Raw genomic sequence first — 20,986 nt, forward strand, 5'->3', positions numbered from 1 at the left:
TGAAGAAACCCTTCTTGTTACTCTTAACATCTCTCGCTAGCTGCAGCTCCAAGTGTGATTTGGCCTTCCTGGGCTTCACTGAGTGTAGATAGTTTCCCACAATAAGTTCAGAGTGAGAGAAAAATAAAAGGATACTAATCTAGAAGAGCAGAAATTTTTAGGTATAGACTGGGCCTCAGCTGTAGCTCAAGGTTTATTTGGTTTATATCACTTAGGGCTTGGAAAAATTTCCTGCCCTCTGCAACGTAGTTAGGTTGACCTAACCACTACTGTAGATCAACAAAGAATTCTGCTGTCGACCTAGCTACAGCCTCTCAGAGAGGTGGATTCCCTACGCTGACAGGAAAACCACTCCTCTCACTGTAGGAAATGTCTCTAGTACCGCACCACCACACATCTGGGCTACTATATAACCCACATACCCTGATTTAGACATCACCGTGTCCTTCAGGATTGGAACCAACTGAAATGCAGAACAAGTTTGATTGTGAAGGGCACTAGTTTTACCATCACACTGATTTGATAAACGAAGTCTTGCCCGCGATTTATTTACTAAGAACACTTCTTTTGTGCCCAGCATATTTAAGGTAGTTTCATTTACTAAAAACAATGCAGTTTGTGCATTTTGAATGGATTTCCAATTTCTAGCCAAATGGAGTCTGACATTTTTTTTTACTTGCAGTTATTAAATGAGATCCTCCATTCACCATTTTCTAATATAAAAAAAGCAAAAGTTCAATAGATGTGCAACACTTAGAAATTGGAATAAATGCGTATAGATCTAGTGCATCCTCCTGGTTAGCAAAAAAAAGTACCACCAAATCACACCAATCGACCTGTCTTTAGGAACAATAAAAAGCGCAAATGTAAAATAAGATCAACATCCATTACTTAAAATCAAGGTTTCCTGCTTGCTGATTTAAATCTTGATTAAAAATGGAAAGTTGATATAAAGCAAAGCGCTTAAAATCGCCATTACCTGCTGATAACCCACTAATGTGACTCAACGGGGGAATTTTGGGAGGTTCCGAGATCAGCACGGAGCTGGGCCCGATACTTCGGTGAACCCTCTCAGCCTGGATCTGCTAAAATTGGGCTGGAAGTGTCATATGCTCAGTCTGTTAGCACGTTGGTACTTCCTGCTTCTGAAAGTACAGCGGGAACAGCTTTTTCTCATGGGATGTTGGCGCTGCTGGTGCCAGACAGAACCCAGAAGCATATGGACCCATTAAAAAAAAAAAATCAGGAGGAAAAAATTATTAGCTTTTATCCAGTTTTTTGGTTCAAAAATAACTGAATTCTTCAAAAGTTTAGCCGTGACACTGGCACTTTTCAAAGTGCTTTCAGGCCCAAAGACAACCTGCATCTTTCCCCCATGCGTAGCTGTTCACTTAAGCATATACTCTGCTGCCCCAACTATAACCATTACACAGGTGCCAAACTTCAGTGCTTGGCTCCAAAGCAAGAACGTGGGACTTCATGGAGTCGACACGCCTTAATTAAGCAGTACCTTTGCAGGTAAGGCATGTTGGAGTGCCCCGCTGGATTTTAGCAAGGTTCCCCCCAACTAGTTTAAGCCTTCTGCAAAATCAGCACTCACTAGCACCATTGAAACATTCTTCCCAACAGAAGGACACTGCATGCTCTTTCCACAGACACAGACGCTCAGTGGGTCAGAAGGGATAATTACCCCAGAGAATCTCAGGGCTAGTCTACACGCAAAAGTTGTACCACTCACTATACTGGTACGACTCCCTAGTGTGGATGCACTTACAGCAGTATAGAAGGTTCTAGTACCACCATTGCACTTTATAGTATTCTTGTAAAGAAACTATGCTACTATAAGGCACCTTTTATATTGGTGTAACTGCATCCTCACAAGGATATACCAGCATAACTACCTCTGTTAAATATAACTATTGCTTCAAAACCTCTGTCCATGCCAGGCCTTAGCAAACCATTTTCTCTATTTTGTGGCCCGAGATTCCCTTGTCTGGGTACAGACTTTCAGGATTACACTTTAAATTGTGTGTGTCAGTCCCTGTCTAGTGAAAGTTACATACACATATCCAGATGCCCAACCCTACACACCTGGAGTGTTTGGCTTCTATATTTAGAGTAAACTGAATGACACGTTGAACCCAAATCTGCATCTGAGACCAAAATTGCCACCTATCCAATGACAAAGTCTTTGCTCTAGTAGAGAAAAAAAAATGGAATCACCCCCCACGCAAATTGACACACACATTTTTCCCCTTTTCCATTCAGATTTTCCATCCTGATAACAAGGCACCACAAAGTCCTGAGAGCTCCATAGAAATACCTAACAAACAGAAGGATACACACTGTAATAAAAGAACACAGTGTCATTGGGCAAAAGAAATTAATGAGCAGGCCAGGGGAATGGAGGCAAGAACCAGGAATCAGTATATATAATTTATGGCAAAGAAACAAGCAGTCAGCAAAAATGGGAGAGCCATTCGCAGTTACACTAAAGCCTCTTGCCTGGCAGTGCCTTAAATCAAACTGCTTGTGATATCACAGGAAACAAACTAGAATGTCTATATTCTGATGACTGCACACACCTATTTCATCCTCAAATGTGACATTGAAATTAACAGGATACAATGGAGCAGCTGCAGCCAAATGCCACGAGTCTCTGCTCCTTGCCCACAGTGTGAAAATGCGGAGCTGACTTCCTCCCATTATTTTCCTAACTCTATTCCCGACAAAGGGAAAGAAACCTGGGACTTGTCCATACCAACATTTAGAGCGTGGCAAGCTGGGGTGTAAATTTACAGCACACTAGCTTACTGCACATGAAGTGTGTGATCGCAGGGTCCACATGGACAGTAACAGCTCCTCAGTGCACTGCAAAGAGTAGATCAAAGTGCACTGTGGAACTGTTAGGACAGGTCTACACTCACAGCAGCATACAGAGGACACGGGCTGCACGGCCCACTTGCACAGGTATAAATAGCAGCATTGATGGGGAGGCATTGCTTAGTAGCGTAACATGCCAAAACCTTAGGGCATGCTCAACTACACGCCTGAGCAGTGCCTCCCCCAGCTCACTGCTGTTTTTAGTGGTGTAGCATCCTGCGGCTTCCCCTCTGCTTCTCCCTGCCAGAGCCTTTCAGAGTCAGGGACAGCAACACGCTGCATTGTGGATGCAGCCTGTTTTGTACTATGGCACGTAGCTACACGTGCCCTATGTGTTGCTCTCACTGTAGGCGAGGCTTTAATGTATGGCAGCATGGTCCACATGCACAGTTAGTGTGCAGCCAGTTAGCATGCTGTAAGATTTACACCGTGACTTGCTGCAAACTCAGTGTTTGTACAGCCACGCTCCTAGTGTTGTTCGCCGCGTGCAGGAATTATGACAACGTTCACTGTAAATATTTTGTAGCACGTAATTTCAATTTGCTGGATACTGACCAGGTCCTATAGCACCTGCATTTGAAGAAGGCTCATCCTTTACTTCTAGCAATAGCTTAACCATGATAACACTGGCCAGATCGGACATGGTAGCTTTATGGTAGAGGTTGCTGACTCAGGGCATCCCTCAGATACTATGGCTCTATTTTGGTCAGTGTTAGCTCTTTGTGGCCTCTTCCCCAACCCAATAGAAGAAAAACTGCAGCCACTCTCTGCCCCTGCAACCTCCAACTGCTCTTCCTCCACCGAGGTCCAGCATAGACCCTGGGCCATATCTTGCATGGCACCTGTTATACATGTACGCGTCTTCGTTAGCAGTCACCCAACATTATTCAGATGTTCATTGGTGCTGCTGCATAGCTCATTTCCTTTGCTGTGCTTGCTCTCGGCTGAGCCCACTGGGACCAGCCCCTTGTATCTAGTTATCGTACATGAACGAGTTACACACTCAGTGAACTCCACCAGGGGCTATTCCCACTTGGCAACCCTCCCCTCACTTTAATAAGATTCTCCTGCTTTGATGTGACAATCTTCTTGCAGATAACCCTTGCTTCCTGGGAATGTCTTTATGTAGCTCAATCTCACAGATTGCCTTCTTTGGGTAAACCTGCTACTCAGCCTCTCACATCCCAGAGGGATTCCTGACCCTGACCAGTTTCAGAAGAAAGCTCACATCCGACTGCTGTGCTTACTCCGAACACACCCAGCCACTGCTAAGATTGTATTCTTCTCTATAGCACCATGTTCATCTCCTCTGTTTTGAGGAGAAAAGTGGCTAGCCTCTGGGAGAACTCCAGTCAAACAAACCTTGAGGAAGACCTAAGTGTTATGCTTAAAGGATTTCATTACTCTCAGTCCTTCCAAATAGGAAAACACAATCCACAGCCATAATGGTACAGAGCCTAGACACCACTACGGACAGGTATCTGCTGTAAAATGCTGACTTTCCTCATTCCAAAAACCCCAGCCTTATCTTATCAGGGAGCTTCTCTTATCAGGGAGGGCCAGCATTAGAGCTTGGCTAGTTATGACCCATATTAGCTGAATCTATCCTGGCTCTACCTAGCATCCTGTGCAGTGTGCCTAGATATTCATGGTAGTTGTCTTTTCTCAGACCTTTCCCAGTGGAATAAAGGCAAGACAAAATATTTTTCAATACAGCTGCAGAGAGCTGAACTCTGGGAGGACAAAGCCCATGAGGCGGTCTTTAAAAAAATCAAGCTCTAGGCCCACTCCATCGGTCTACTTTGCTCAATACCACCAGACACTTATTTGTGTGTATATAGGTGCACCTCTCTCCAAAAAAAAAACCATCTTCCTCTAGAATGCCATTGGACAGCTCTGTGGCTGCTACAGCCTCATTCAAAACCCTTGTTTAACCAGACTGCATTACAGCTATAGGAACTGTAGCTCAAAGTGGGTTATGTTGCATTACACAACTCTTGCGAGTAGACAGATCAGGGCTACAGGAAGATTATATTGTAATGAGTGGTCTCAGAGCAATTTTGTTCAAGGTGGCAGCTTTCCTTTTCATAGGCAGGGCAGGAATTCACACCCTTAGCACAGAGGAGCCTGCCATAAGGAAAAGTGGGGCCCTGGGACTGACAGGTTTCTCCTGCCAGCTGAATTCAGGATCTGGCCCTGACCAGATGTAAAGTTTGAGCATACACAACTCCATTTGACTCAGCACCTCTCAGGATCAGATCCCTTGTGATTAGTGAAGGGACCTGTGCATGATTCATAAAACTGTCTTTCTTCCTCCCTCCCTCTGCTTCCACCCCCATCAACACCATGTACAGTAGGCAGTGCAGAATAAGACTAACACTGGCAGGAATAATTTAGGCCCACAGTGAATCACCAATGATTTATTCTTTGGAGATAGAAATGGAAGACTTGTTTGTGCCCTAATAAGTTCAAAAAAAACAAACAAAACAAACAGACTTCTAAGTTCCGGCTACTCAAATCTCAAATAAAACCTGTGGAACATTTTAAGGACGTTGCAAACTTATTGCTGAACCAGTTTTTCCATTTGCCAGTGTTCTAGGTCACACACAGTCCTGTTGACTGTCTTCCTTTCTAAAGAGAAATGCAGCTGGCCAAGTATGGAGTGTGCTGGGGTGCAGAGGATTTCTTATTTCTAACCACCCGAATACTGCCTCATCATATCAGTGAGACGCATGAAATAATCTTGTTCATTTGTAGAATATAAATTCAGTATGTCATAATCTTCTATTAAAATGAATACAAGGGACTGATCAATACAGTGATGCACAATATAAGAACCAAGACAAGAGAAGTAGGCAGACAGGAAAAATATCAGAGAATACTAGATATCCTAGGCCTGATTCTGATCTTAGTTATTTCCATGCAACTTCTAGCATAAAATAATGAATCAGTGTTGGATGAAAGAAAAAAACCAAAACAAACCAAGGAAGAAAGCAACAGTGAGAGGATAGAATAGGAAAAAGGTACAGGCTGGAGTTCAGGATTTTTTTTATTATTGTTATTAATGCCCCAGAAGAGGAAACAGTATACAACTGCCACAATGGGGATTTTTACACTCTCTCTGCATGGAAATTATTGACTCCCCTATTGGTTTCTCTGACCTAGGAAAAAAAGGATGCTAAAGAAACAGCCATTTCCATCAAAATACCACCTTTTGAGAAGGAGTAAGGATGTACTGAAGTGTTATTGCAGGGCAACTAACATTCATATGGGAGTGGGCATTACAATTCAAATTTCCTTACCCCCTTATGAGAGAGGAACAGTAACACACTCAGAACTGAATATCTGGAGCTTTCCGACAGTTATGAACAGCTTCCGCCCCCCCACCCCCACCCCACACACACACTTTCTGCATGCCTTTGGATATTCAGGTTCCAGCTGGCATCAGAACCAGAAGGGCAGGGTATCATGAGAGGAAAACCCATTCTCATGAAACCACCAGCCCAAGCTTTCCACACTTGAGAAGTTCAGAATCTCTTCTGCTCATCTGAAAGTCTGATATTTGAGATAATATTCCAGTTTTGACAGTCATTTGAGGTTCTCTCATTAGTAATCTGACCATGGAGGCGGCAACTTCATGTCCATGTTATAACTAGGGTACGGGGAAGCCATATCAAAATTTAGTGATTACCATGCTTGTTTGGAGAAGGTTTATAATCACTAGCAGTAAGTCAGTGCTTGCCATAATCAATCAGCTATGCCCTCTCCCCCTCCCCTACACACACCAAAATAAGAAAGCTATTTGCTGCCTAGCAAATACAGATAAGACAGATTTCATACTTCCTGCAACAGCAAAACTTAATGATACGCCGAGTTGCTATAGCACTTTAGTACTGTAGCAGAGGCTCCCTAAGCACTTGCCAAATACTAAATCATTACAATAACCCTGCAAGATGGGGAGATGAAGACCTGGAGGGGTAAACTGGCTTGTACAAGGTCATGGTGTGAGCCAGTGGTAGAGATTAAAAAAACAAAACAACCATAACTCCTGACTTCAAATATTGTCTTTTGACTAGTAGATGATAAGCCTGCTTTTCTACAGAATATTTAGAGAAAAGTTTGCTCACTGTTCTGTAAGTCATTTTTAATAGGTCTCCTTTTACCTGTACACTGAAAACTTTGAATGCGCTTCCAGGAAGTGATGTAACCATATTTAACCATGGCAATTGGGCACAATATTTAGAGCGAGTTGTCTGATGAGACCCCCCGATCTGGAATACTCTCTGCTCAGTTCTGAGCACCGCATTTCTGAATTCCTTCCAATTTGACTACATCTTTTCAGTCAAGACCAACACAAATGATTTATAAGGAAAGATTAATGGAGCTATATCTAAAGGACTGAAGAGATGGTCAGTTCGTGGATTAAACAACAGTAAATGTAAACCCTTCTAATACTTGTAAACAGTGTTTCAATGCCAGGAGGAGACAGCAATGGGTTAGGAGTTTTAACTAGGAGCAATGGGTGAAGTTAGTGAACATGCAGGGTGAATACGATGAGAATTGATCACTTGATTGTTTTACAAGCCTTTCGGACAAAGCATTAGAAAATACACTGCAAGAGAGCAAATCCTGCATTGACAGAAAGATGCACTAGATGACCATAATACATGTGTCATCAATATAGAATCCAAGCGAAGTTTCCAATGTTGCTCTAAGGACTATAAAAGAAAAACTGATCTGGGGTTGTGCGAGGATACCTGGCATATCAGTCTGTATTGAGACTAAGAGGGCTTGAATTTAGCATGTGCCAGGACTGGGCAACACGCGGCTTGACAGTCTCCCTTTGAAGTGCACAGTGGAGAATTTAAATTACTGGTATGGAAATCCAGGGGTGGAAATCTTTATGGAAATGTAACTTCTTCTTAATCAGAAGTCAAACAACTGGGGCTGTCGAGTCTGGGGGAATCTCAAAAGGAATAGACTAGAGGTTTAACCATTCAAAAGTCAGACCAGTGAAAAGGGTGGGGTAAAATTCAATTGATATGGATTTTTTTGCAGAGAGGCTACAGATGCAAGAGATGTTAAGTGCTTATTATGATACAAAGAAAAACTGGTGAAAGACTAAATACTTCCAGTTGTAATACTCCTCTATTTTTTCCCTCCCACTTTAGTTCACTCCCAGAAACAGAACAGACAGACCTGTGTACGGAAGAGCCTTATATGTGCATTTGCCATGGCCTTTATTATAAGTGTCATGCTGATTGCAGCCAACCAGATCCTCCGGAGCGGCATGGAATAGCCTTTCAACATAACACTGTGAACCAAACTAACCATGCATGCGCATGCCAACGGGTGAACTTTTTCCTCAATCAACTTTGAAAAGGGAAATAAAGAAAGAGGCGGGCAGATAAAGAACCAGTCGACAAGGAACCCGAGGCCAGCAGTGTAATACGTCTTGTGAATCAACTACATCCTCTTGGCAGGGACATAAAAGGGCTGTCTTAATGCTTTAATGGCTTAGTTTCCTAATGCAATAAACATACAGGAGTCCTGAATTATTGCTTCAAAACGGCGGTGGTAACTTGAAGGAGGACTCACTTTCATCCAGAGTTATATTTTGTGATTCTGAAGAAGCGCAGCCTTACGAGCTATTTTTGTGGGACTGTCTTTTAACCTAGGGGGCCAACAGACTATTTTGAGTAGCTTTCCTGGAGTCCCATGTTCCCAGGAAGTCAATCATAGCGTAGCCACAAGCAAATACAGTTTGTTTTACTTCATCTACTTCGCTGTGTTTTCCCTTATGACTGTGCGCTCAAGTCTACGGCATTGGAGGGGAGCTAGAAAGTCCTTGTACAGTATTTTCAAATTTCAAAAAGGAAAATTTGCTAGTATTGTGCATTTTTTATTTTTTTGGTTTTAAACCCACCTTTGACACAAGATTGTGGGGGAAGCACTCTGTGCTTTTTTTTCTGTTTCAATCAGGGCTTTTAAAAGAAAAGGAAAAAATAGCTTGCTTTAGCACATGGGCATTTTAAAAATCTGTGCAGTCTTCCTACTGAGTCTGCAACCAGCGCTATCAATTAAAGATCATATTTGGCTCCATCTGTCCATCAGAGGTCACTCACTGGTTTTCAACAAACTTGCTTTTGCCCTTGCTCTAAATTGGTCTTGCACAAGCGTCTCAGGCACCAAAAATCCTAGGAGAACTCTTCCAATAAAAACAATATTTTTTGAGTCCTGGCTCCAATTTCACGCTTTGTTATGGAAATGAGGTGTCAGAAGTCTCTATGCTAGGCACCTTCTATTAAAAAAATATATATAAAGTAGCTCATACCTTTGACTTTTTGGTGTTGTTCGTTTTTGATCATTTGACTGTTCTGTCTTTTATCAGGGGCAGTTTTTCCCCTCGTGCATAGGCTCATGGGAGAGAAAACTGAAAAGCAGAAAGCAACAAGCAGTGGAAGAGCTCAGAGTAGAAAATACTGCCATATGTTACATAGCACGTCAGCCGTTCAGATCCTGAGAGTTACTCATTTTTCCTGGAAGAGATTTTCACGAGCGGCACAAACAAGATCAGGGAGTTATGTAGACAAAAGGTACAACATGTACTGGGACGAGCACAAGAACTACGCACGCTTGATGCCAGGATCAAATATGGAATTTTTATTTTTTTAAACAAGGCATGATCCTTGCATTTAGCTTTGAACGATCCTCGCGTGATCTGGGTACGAGGTAGGGGTGAAAGTCACCTGCTATCGTCAAATGGACGGTGTGTGTCCGGGGAGGAGAGAAGGTGTAGGCTGTATTTCTTTAGATACCCGAGTGCAGGGTTAGAGCCCTAAGAGCTGCAGGAGTTGAGTGCTGCCAGCTACGTTAGATGCCCCCAAGGGGGTGGAAAGCGTCACTGTGAAAGTGGGGCCAAGGAGCAGATGCTTCACCTTTTTAAAGGGAGGCAGAGCTTAGTCTCCAACACGCACTTCCCCCGGACTGTCAGTGGAACTTTGGGTGCGCCGGCCATAATCACTGCAGAGACACACAGTGCTCCATTCCTTCTCTCCCCCCTACAATGCAGCCAAGCATCTTAAACCCTGATCTGTCCTGAAAACTAACGGTCTTTTTGTTTGGCTACCAGGTTGGTCTGTTACATGTAATGCGTATTTTTATTTGGTCTGATTAGAAAGTGATCATGATGGAACCATTCCTTCCTCTTCTTCTGCCTCCTCCTCCATCTACAGACACTACAGACAATGGATGTGTTCAGTATCGGTCATGGATTTGCATTCCTCTTCCCCCCCCACCCCACCTAAATCCACAATCTTTTCATCATCCATCTTTTCCCTGTTTCTGAGCAAGACAACTTTAGTTTTCAAAGCAACCATGCAATTTTTCTGCTTAGGTTTCAGGACATGGTGTGCGTTCACCCCCCCCCCCCTTCATTTCTGTTCTACTGTGGCCAAAACTGGATCAATGGGTAGAATATTCTCCGAGAAGCATTCCTTCTCCCAGAAGAAGAGATTTACATACGGTATGGGACAGGAACGGACTTCAAAACAAAACCAAATCCTTGGAGAGTTCTAAACACATGCTTCTCGTCACTAGGGAACAGAGATAGAGTTAAAGGCTTTCTGCAAGGGACCCGGCAGATCTAGTCGACTAATGAGCATTGAGATCTTGATGCTGTAAATGTGGATGACAGTTTCACATCTCAGGGGCACGATGAAAGTGGCATCACTGGAACACAGCATCAACACTACTTATCACTGGGTGATGTTTATTAACAATTTGCAGTTATTGCCTGGAGGCTTAACACTTGCTTAATATTCCTAGTTGCCTGGTTGATGGACCATATTGGTGCCTTTTGAAAGTTAGAAACCAACATTCTACATGGAGAGCAACCGAAGCCAGAGACAAGCATTAAGTTATGGTCTGACCCACCCCACCCCACCCCCCCCCGTTCACTTCCTGGGGAGCTGGATCAGATCACTGGGGCCAAATCCCAAGACCCTTCCCTCGGGCACAAAACTCCCATTGACATCAGTGTGAGTTTTGCCTGAGAAAACTTGGCTCCGGGTACATTAACAGATCAACATGGGTGTGTTGATCAGTATCGTAATAGTAAATGAAAGTCACCAGCGTTTGGCAAGTCTCAATTACTTTAATCATCCCCATTCCCTGAAAACAACGCATGGATTTCAGTAGGTGTTTGTGTTTAATGTTTTAGTTTATACAAAAAACAGGATTGTAATTTCATATTGTTCAGCCTAAATATTAAATTGATACTACTAGATTGTTATTAGGTTACATAAAAGGACTCAAAAACATGTTCCTGTTCTTAGTCAGTTACTCAGAATAAGAACTCCAAAGCCATGTGATGCTTGATTCATAAATAGGAATTAGATTTTGAAAACTGATCCTTGACCACAGTTAAAAAGCTCTGTTCTCATTCCCCGCGTGGAGGGGAGCCTGGCGTGCATCAGGAGTGGGATAAATCCCGCCCTCCAAAATACAGGCACGCAGTACTGCATGTTTAGTAATATTAACTTCTGCACGTGGGCATGTCTTGCATATCGGTAACTCACTCTGCATCTTGCATAGCAACACTACAAGTTCCATGGGAATTTCAGGGGGTGCTCCATATTGCCTTTTCATACCAAATGGCAATCACAAAGGCAACCCGGGCTATACAAGATGTGCACAGTGTCACAGAAACATGCAACAGTTTCTTAAAGAGAACACAGCCCAATTTCATTAGTGTTGGTCAAACAGTATTCAAGCCAAGAACTGATAAACTTAGCCTGCCTTTTGGTTCATGCATCATTCCCAGATTCTGAAAATACACTTGTATCTAAGGGCTTGTCTAGGTGGAGGGTTGCACTGGTTTGTCTAACTATGTGAAATTCAACAGATTGATTTAAACTGGTGGAAAACCTCTGAGTGGACACATTTCAGTTTAAGTGTAGTATTCTGGTTTAGCTAAACCAAACTAAAACAATGAGTGTGTGTCCACACATTTGGATTGCATCAGTTTGATCAAACCAGTGTAAGTCTGCATGTAGACAAGCCCTACGGTTTTGCTACTGATTGGACGGTTCTTATGTCAGTTGGTGAATGGACAGCCACAGGCATCTGCAGTGTGGGATTGATCATATGGATTTTAATGCTTCCTATTGGAAGGACAAACTTTTTAAAAACAGGTGACTACTGAACAACAAGAAAGAGCCCATCTGATAATAATTGGAGAGGCATTTGGTATTTGCCATTATTACTGCGGACATGGACCAAATCTGGAAATTCATGAGCAGTTCAGCGTATGAGCCTCCCAAAAAGCTGAATAGGAAGTTGTTGGTTTGTTAGTTACAGTGTCAGCTTGCCAAACCTGTATCGAGCTGGGTAAGAATCCCTGTAAGGAGGATTCTGGCTCGGTCTTACGAGATCCGAGATGAAATTTTCGGCTGGTTCAGGAATCTTTTTCATCCTGATGCTTTACATTTAAAAAGGTAGATCCTGGTTTTCAAAAGATGTGGAGCACCTGGTCACTTCAGTTGGAATTCTAGGCACTCAGCACCTCTGAAAATCTTTTGAGGCTTTCGTAGGGGTTTATTTATGGTACAGTCTTGGATCAGTAAGCAAGACGGCTTTCTGTTTCTTTAACCTTTTGCCCTACGGGATCAGAGAATCTCTGGGCAGCCTCAAGTTGAAGTGGTGGATGAATGAAGCTGCAGCTAGGGAATAAGCGAGTGGGTCAAAAACCAACATCAGAAGTAGCAATTTACATAATCGTCAGCTGAGCAAATTGAACATGGTAGGCTCATGCTGTCCAACTAGCAAAGTTACAAAAGCACCAGAATTGACCTTCATATAGCTTATACTTTTAACCACTGCCAAAGGAGAATCTGAAGTCAGATCCAGTATCTGTGCGGACTGAGAGGAAGTTACAAAATGTTACCATGCAGCATAACTGGGAACAATTGTCTGCTACCGAGTTGGTACTCACACCATTGTTAAGGTTACAGCAAGATTTTCCACAAGAGAAGGGTTGCAGTAAATTAGGGTATGAATTCAATTACCAGTCAGGAAATAATGAGCATTTTGCCCAGCCATCTCTTAGAAAATTGACTCTCTGGAATAGTTATCTTATGAAAATTAGCCACTAGTGTCTCACTTTCCTTTTTACTTCACTGTAGCTACACAATCCCAGGGTCAAAGAAAACTCTAAACCACACCCCAACACACACTGAAATGTTTCAAGTTGTCTAGGCTAAGACAGAGTTCAACACCACAAATTTTATCCCCATCAAGAGTTGTGCATTGAGAATTCTGTCTGAACCCATTTATTAGCTCTGGTCTCTAATGCCACCTTCATGGCCCTGCTACCTAGCCTGCCTCATCAGCTCTGCACCCCACAGAATCTCCCCAAGAGCCTCTGACCTGGGGTGGCAGAATAGATGGGGACAGAACATGGAAAGAGTGTAGAACATGGAAGAGGATACTTTCTTCTCAGCCCACCCCTTACTCCTCCCACAAGATAACCCTAGTCTAATCTTGCTGAGGCCAGGGGTAAAGTTGTGATTTTGAGGGACTGGGTACAGGCAGTTCACATTGCGTATTCTAGGTGTGTACCTGCACATTGATGTTTAGATGTCTGAATTGGTTGGTCAGGAAGTTGGTGTGGCTTTTACTGGCAATGTCCTTGAATTCTAGTGACTGTAGCAAAAAGGTAATGCAATCACAACCTAAACGCCACATTAACCAAGGGGTTTAGATGGTTTCAAGAATATATCATCCTAAGATTATCAGTCACAGCATCCTAGTGAGCTCTCATCTGTCTATGTTATTGATCTGAATGAATGCAGAAAGCCCAGAACAAAGACTTACAGTAATTAGAGAGAATCTTTCTGTGCTTAAAGTGTGTTTCTGGCTTCCTATGAAGAACTCAAAGAATGCCTGATGGAACTCAGCACAGGTCTGTGAGCCCTATCCACAGTTCCAATCTTATAGATGAAATTCCATTTTAAAGTGCTCACATAATACAAGGAGCGTTATGCCAGTCTCTCTCCCTTATCCATTCAAGATTTTATACTCAACTGCAACTTTTATGCACTTGTGTACACACACACACACACACACTCTGCTGTCAAGAACTGTTGTTCCTCAGAAGCAAGAAATTAACAGTCCCAATTTAGCTGTAGGTCTGCGACAGGAGAAATGGTATTTTGATCATTCACAGAAAGGAGTTACAATTAATAAGAATGAGGCTCTCTACTTTACCACCAGATACAATGAATTATTGAGTTTCAGGTCTTTTAAAAAATTGGTCATCTTAAGTCTGACCAAGTGTCTTGATTCATATATATTCATGCTTAAATGGAGGAACAACACGTCTTATAGCAGCCATATCTTAGTGAAATAAGAGATTATACTCTAATTGATGTCAGGAAATCTAGTGGCAGAGCTGTCAGTTTCTAGGAAAGTAATGGGCTTCATTCTAAGAATTTAATATAGAACATTCACTTTCATCTCTATTTTGGCTGCCACTTTCATGAGGCCTATCATTGATTCTTTTATTCACGTACATGAATTTTAACTTTCTGGGTCAAAGGCAACACTCCGATTTCTGGCAGAAATCTTTCCTATAAATCTCAGAAATATTCAGCATCTCTGAATGGACTTGCCAATTTAAGTCTGCAAATTCTAATGCGCTCTCATTTGGAAGGAAGAGGGGCAAGTTAAACCCTAGTATTCAGCTAAAATCCATGGCAACTTTGCTTGCAGTTGAACAGAATTGGGAATGCATGACTTCCCCTCCCTGCCCTATGGTCAGCTACACTGAAAATTCCCCTTTTTCGGGAAGTAATATGAGTGATTGTGGGGAAAGAGATAATGGGAAGAGTTGGAGTGGTGAGTTTCTTCTGAGCCATCCAAGGAGAGATTTGAAATACCAAGGTCATTCCAGGAAGATGCAGCAGCAACCAGAGATCATTAGATTAATGTCACATTTTTATTTGTTGAAAATTTTCTGACCAGCTCTACTCGTTCAGTAAAGTATTGTCAAAACATGCCATTGCCAAAAATGAACCGTTTCAGAAAGACACAGATTTTGAAGAACTTTTCCAGCTACAGGGTGGACGTGAGAGCATAACCTGACCTTTTTGATCTGAAAACAGATGTTTCGACAATTGTTTCACAAAAACTTTCAGAACATTTCGGTTTAGTTCCAATGCAGAACAAACCCAGATTTTGAAGCCTTGAAAGTTTTCACAGGCTGGTATTGTTGGTTTTCTGTCCAGTCCTATTCAAGAGTGATCATTAACAGGATCCTAAAGAGAAGTCTGTCTTTGCTTTGTTATCACAAATAGCCAGCCCCAAGGACTGTTCTTTCTTCTTTTAAACTGCATTCCTCTTAAAATGGACTCACATCTGCTAGTCCTGTGTCTGAAACAGCAAACCTTTCCTCACATGGCTCCTGTGACTAAATCCCTGACCCTGCGAACAATTATGCATGTGCTTGACTTTACTACTGTGATTAGCCCCACTGATTTCAAAATTAGGCATGCTCATGTTTGCAGAATTGGGGCCTAAAAGATCAGGACCCTCATATTGTACATCTGTTTTGATTTTACTTGTGAACAAGAGCTTCTATTTTCATATTCTTCCAGACTAACACACAGTATTAGCATTCCTGCCATCCTTGTCTAGACATGCCAAACTGTTCCTGTTTCATTCAGTGGCTCCTGTTCTCACAAATCCCATCAAACTACAGTAAACATATGGGGTGTGATTCTTCTCTCACATACATGGGTGAAATCAGGAGTAAATCCATTGAAGTCAAGTGAGTGAGATCAGAATCAGGCACGCTGACATTCATTTTATTGTAGGACCTGAGTAATTGATGCCTACTGGCTCAGCCATATGAAATCCAACATTACTAGTTTAATTTATATACCTCAGTGTTGCATCAGTCATTATTTCTGCTCCATTTCTCATTCAGTTTTTAAAAAAAAAAAAAAAGTCATTTTTGCTCATTAACTGAAGACATGGTATTTTAATTAAGAACAATCACCGCCCACACATTCAAACCCATAATGGTTAAAAAAAATTAAAAAACCTTTGTACAAACCAATGTAAATATTAACATAAATGAACTTGGCATGCAACTTAAATTCTATGTTATTACAATGTTATCTGAGTGTATAAAGAAGTGTATAAAGAAAAACAGACTGCCATATGTACCGGCTGTTTCCTCTAACCAAACACCACTGTAAATATATAATGTGTATAAAAAGATTTTAATTTTACCATTATTTATGCAATAGAAATAAAGTTTTCGTTTCTTTTGATGAGGGATGAAATTTCTTTTTTATTCTCATTTTGAAGCAGAGTCATTGATAGTCATTCATGCCCAAGAATGAGAAAGAAAGCAAGATTTGCATAAAATATACAGACTGAGACCCTTTCTTTCTTTCTTCTGAGAAATACATGAAGATTAAAAAAAGATTTGTTTTTGGCTTTGAAAATAGATTTACATATTATAAAGCTTGTTATTACAAACAGTGCTTTGGGCTGAATACTGGCACTGTCAGTTTAATGCTAGGATCAAGATAAGCAGCATGCGACATTACATAGAGCTTAGTAGGGTACTAAGAGACGGGGCTCAACTCCCTTTGTAGAGGTCAGAAATAATTTCCCTGCCATCAGTAGTGTTAGTGATGCAAGTAAATGGACAATGAGGCCCCGACTTTGTTGCACTGCAGTACTTTCCTGAACACTTAATGGCCTGATCTGACGCCTACCAAAATCAACGGAATGACTACCGCTGAATTCAGTGCAGGTCCAGATCAGATCATTACTGTGTAAGAATGTATATACTAGCAGTAAGAACAGAGAGCGTACCTGAGACATCAGTTCTGCTCCTGACTCTGCCGCTACATAGGCTTCAATACCGAAAGCCGCACCAGGCAGGAAAACCCTGGTATTCTGGAGTGGGCCACTGACTCCAGCAAAGTTCTATGCAGCCATTGAGCAGCTTGTAGGAATGGATCTTTGGTGCATGAAGTCACGTACCCTGCTCTTCATTTTACTCTGATCAGTTTTACAGATATTCTTCTTCACCTACCTCCCGACTCACATCTACAGTGTGCTTCGAGATCTTTGGATGAAGGGCCGTATAGAAGTGTTTAATATCCCCAGAGCTATTAGAACAGTGTTCAAGTTAACTCTTTACCAGAGAGATCAGAAAGTCTGAAATGAGACTACAGCTATCTGGAGTGACACCTGACTGCTTGATTTGTGCCGTCAAAATTAGAATTTGACAAGTTTCTGAAGTTGCTTACCCACGTCTTCTGACAAAGTTGTGTTTTGCTGTTCGCTCACATCTTGCAACTACAATTGAGTCGTAAAGGATTTTTTTGAATAAAAGCACTACACCTGGTATAGAAAAAGAAAAAAAACCCCTTATTGAAAAACTTATGAAAAGTGCTTTCCATGGATTAAAAGAAGGAACAACAACAGGTGGGAAAACTTCAAGAAAGTTGCAGAATTAGTCTCTCTCCGACTCAGGTTCATATATTTATTACACAACTATTTGGACAAAAGTCTGCTGTTTCAGATGATGTTCCTTAAACTTGGAAGGTTCATCAGTTTTACCATGAATGATTATCCATCCACTAATTCATTTTACTTTTGTTGCTGTTGGATGACCAAAACTTTATAAACACAACCACGATTTGGTTTGCCTATTACACTACACAAATAGCAAATCTCAATATGAATAGAACTTAGTTAGAGATGACACTTCCACATACCCAGGTATACTCTGTCCATCACCCCCCTCTTCCTCCACCTGATTTACATCTATAGCATTCATTTGCTAATGCTAATCCAGATGTAGTATTTTTTTATTTTTTGATAAAGGCTAGTTAATACTGGAAAGTTTTCTTTGTTGTATTAAGTGCAGTTTCAAGTCCTCCATTTTAAATTGGCTCTTTGTTTCTTACTCTTGATAAGATTTTTAATTAAAATGTTTTTGATTTACCTTCCATATCTTTTTCCAATTATTCTTCCACCCACAGAAGTTATCAAAACATTTGTAATTTTCTAAGCAAGTAATTACAGGAGATGTTGAGCACAGCTTCTATACATTATTGTTGTTGAACAGTTTTCATTAGCCTTCTTATTTTCACTTGCTCAGAACTTTCTGCAGCATCTCCCCCTTGGACTGAACGTTTCTCACACTCACCCAAATGTGGTGTGTGCGCGTGCGCTGGACTCAGAACAAATTCCCTCCAGTTATTTGAGTTAGAAAAATGTATGTGTAGGGGGAAAAAATACCATTAGTCATTTGAACAGGCTACAACAAAAAAAGTTTGAAAGAGGAAATCTGGAATCAAAATGAAACTCCTCTAGGAGTGGTGCATGGGATTGTCTGCCGTTTAAATTAGATGTATTAATTTACTATCAATTTGCGACATACCAAACGCACCTTTACAACATAGCAGAGAATAATACTTCTGTTCAAGTCCTTTTCCCACTAAAATAAATTGCAAGACTCCGGTTGCCTTCAACAGGATGCAGATTTGGTCTTTACAGTTTATCACAAGTGGTACCCAGATATTTAGGCAGAACTTGAGCCAAATTTTACATTCTCCAGTGAATCAGTGTTCTGTTGCCACAGTTGGAATAACCACCGTTAGGAAACATCCAGGCAGTCACAGCGTTAAGACCATTTATTTATGGATTTCTACTAAAATATTCGAGTTTACTCATTCAAGAATGGCTAAAAATGCTGTATGTCCTATTTAATCCCTAGTATTACACCAGATTTACAATGAACATCATAATACTGGCCTGGGGGGGCAGGGGTGGTTATTGTAGTGCAATATGATAAATCCAACCTAAACTGGAACACAGCACTGGGAAATATACTCTACAATGTCAATTTATTGGTAATTATGCATAGTCAGCCTTTTCAGCCTTAGTGCTGCGGCCGAACTAGAATAAATGCCTCTTAACCCCAATAGCTATTTAGACTGCTACTTGTCCATCACGAGTGGCTTTGAAAATACATACTCAAAATACATCTCATGTATAATGAATGAAAGCGGAGATCATTTGAGCCTATCTTTACAAGTGGCTATAAAAGAAGACTAATAATAAATAGCTATATTACCATTTAGATGGATGTGGAACAAAAAATCCCACAGCCACTTATTACCCCACCTCCCCCCCCCAAAAAAGGGTATTCATTCAGTTAAATCCCCCCAAATCTGGTAAAGTAGCTCCAAGGAAAGGAAAATGCACAATTAATTGAAAATGTCGTTGTCCTTTAACTGACCACACAGCAAGTCAGTATTGCAACATTTATAATCGCTGCATCCATTAACTTGCTCACTTGACAACAGCAACTAAGGAAGAAAAGTAATCTTGCCATGATAAAACATTTCGTACTCCAACGGAGATGCTACAGTATTTCGCTAACAGCACAGGATAAGAACAGTTGGCAAATTTTAAGATGTTAGCCATTAGCAGATCACATTCACTTTTTAAAAACAGAAGCTTATTAATAGAACGGGAGAGTTGAAGGTTAACAAAAAGATAGCAGGAAAAATCTTTAGTATTCCAAATATTTACAAGATGCGTGTATAGCCTTAAAAACCACAAGTATATTTTGTAATTACATGGCTGGCAACTGCTACTGCTGAGCAGCCTGCAGACAGTAACTCCAGAGTTCATCTCTGAGCATCAACACCGACTCTCGCTCTGTGGCTGTGGGTAAATCACTTAAAAATCTCTGTCTCGGGGATTTTTCAAGGATTAAATTTCTATGGGCCATATTCGTTCCTAGCCTAAGTGAGATTCGACTCCTTAGGCAAAAATCCTACAGATCACAGAACAGGAAGCCCATGAGTTTTGGCGCGCTCAGAAAGAAGAATGCGCAGTATGGCTACAAGAAAACAAGGTAAGTAATTGCTAATGAGCCACCTCCTGATGAGTCTAAAAAAGCTTGTGCCCTTGTACGCACTATGTCACGTGCCAGCCTGCAAAAGCATTTTTACAGTTAGGCTGCAAAACTCCCAAAAATAAGGATTTATAATGGAAAGGCTGAGAGACCCTTAACTATAGTGGTACGAACTGTACTACTATAATAAGGGTAATCACTGCACGTTACATGGAATGGCTCTCAAGTGATTGCTGTTTGCAGAGTCTGATTAAATATAAATTAAACTCATCTGCATGCTCAGCAAGAGACGTGAATGGAATTGCTAAGGCATCTCTCCCCATCAGCTCCACTCAGTACTGCTAAACGTTTGGCAAAGATCGTCTAATGACCGGGCATAACAGGACAGAGGGAGGCTGCTGTAGGAATTCTGGAATGATGCCAACAACCTGAGCATCTGCTTATTATCAGAATTAAAAAAAAAACATGTTCACATGCATAATGATGAGTTTAGATGGAGTATGAAGAAATTATTATTTTTTGTTATTCCCATATTTTTCATGGTGGTCCGAGTGTAACTTTTTGTACTTCCACTGCTGCATTGCTATCTAATTTTGTTTGCTTCAGGTCATGTGTGTGTCTGTGATCCTGATTTCTTGCATAACCGATTCAGATTCATAGCTGTCCACACCCCTACCATAAAGTGAACAGACAAGCAATTCCTGCTCAGAGACCCAGTCCTGTACTTTCCTTGAAGTGCATCCCCAAACATTCTATTCCTGGTTAGGAGGGAAGCAGCATCCACTCACAGTTTTATTTGGATGAAAAACAGCCATTTCCAAATCTGGAGCATCGTTTAGTAAAGAGCCGGGAATGGCACTGACAAAAATCGTTAATGGGTACACTAGCAGGGAAGCAGCCTTCACATTCAACAGAACTATTAGTCATTAACCTGCTTTGCAGGAAAGCCTCATTGTTACTGCAACAGCTCCAAAAGTCTGAGCTACTTCATGAAAAGCCTGAGAGAGTCCCTGATCCCAAATACTTTAAAGGCTATAAATTGATTTCAGAAACTGAATTTTACAAATTAAATAGACCATACAGTTTGTATTAACTGGGCAGACATCATAAGAACATACGCAGAGGGAGCATGTTTGGGAGAGAGAGTTT

The 20,986-nt window shown here is 41.3% G+C and overlaps 1 protein-coding gene across 2 annotated transcripts in view; it reads left to right on the forward strand.

Moving 5' to 3' along the window:
* Positions 1-8,182, forward strand: part of CALN1 (calneuron 1) — a 155,334-nt gene extending 147,152 nt beyond the window's left edge. For both annotated transcript variants that reach the window (XM_077836785.1, XM_077836786.1), the window contains exon 5: positions 8,055-8,182. In XM_077836785.1, the coding sequence (XP_077692911.1) occupies positions 8,055-8,182 (128 nt within the window). The remainder of the gene's footprint in view (positions 1-8,054) is intronic.
* The last annotated feature ends 12,804 nt before the right edge of the window (positions 8,183-20,986 follow it).

This window comes from Eretmochelys imbricata, chromosome 17 (assembly GCF_965152235.1).
Source record: "Eretmochelys imbricata isolate rEreImb1 chromosome 17, rEreImb1.hap1, whole genome shotgun sequence".
Classification (NCBI taxonomy): domain Eukaryota; kingdom Metazoa; phylum Chordata; order Testudines; family Cheloniidae; genus Eretmochelys; species Eretmochelys imbricata.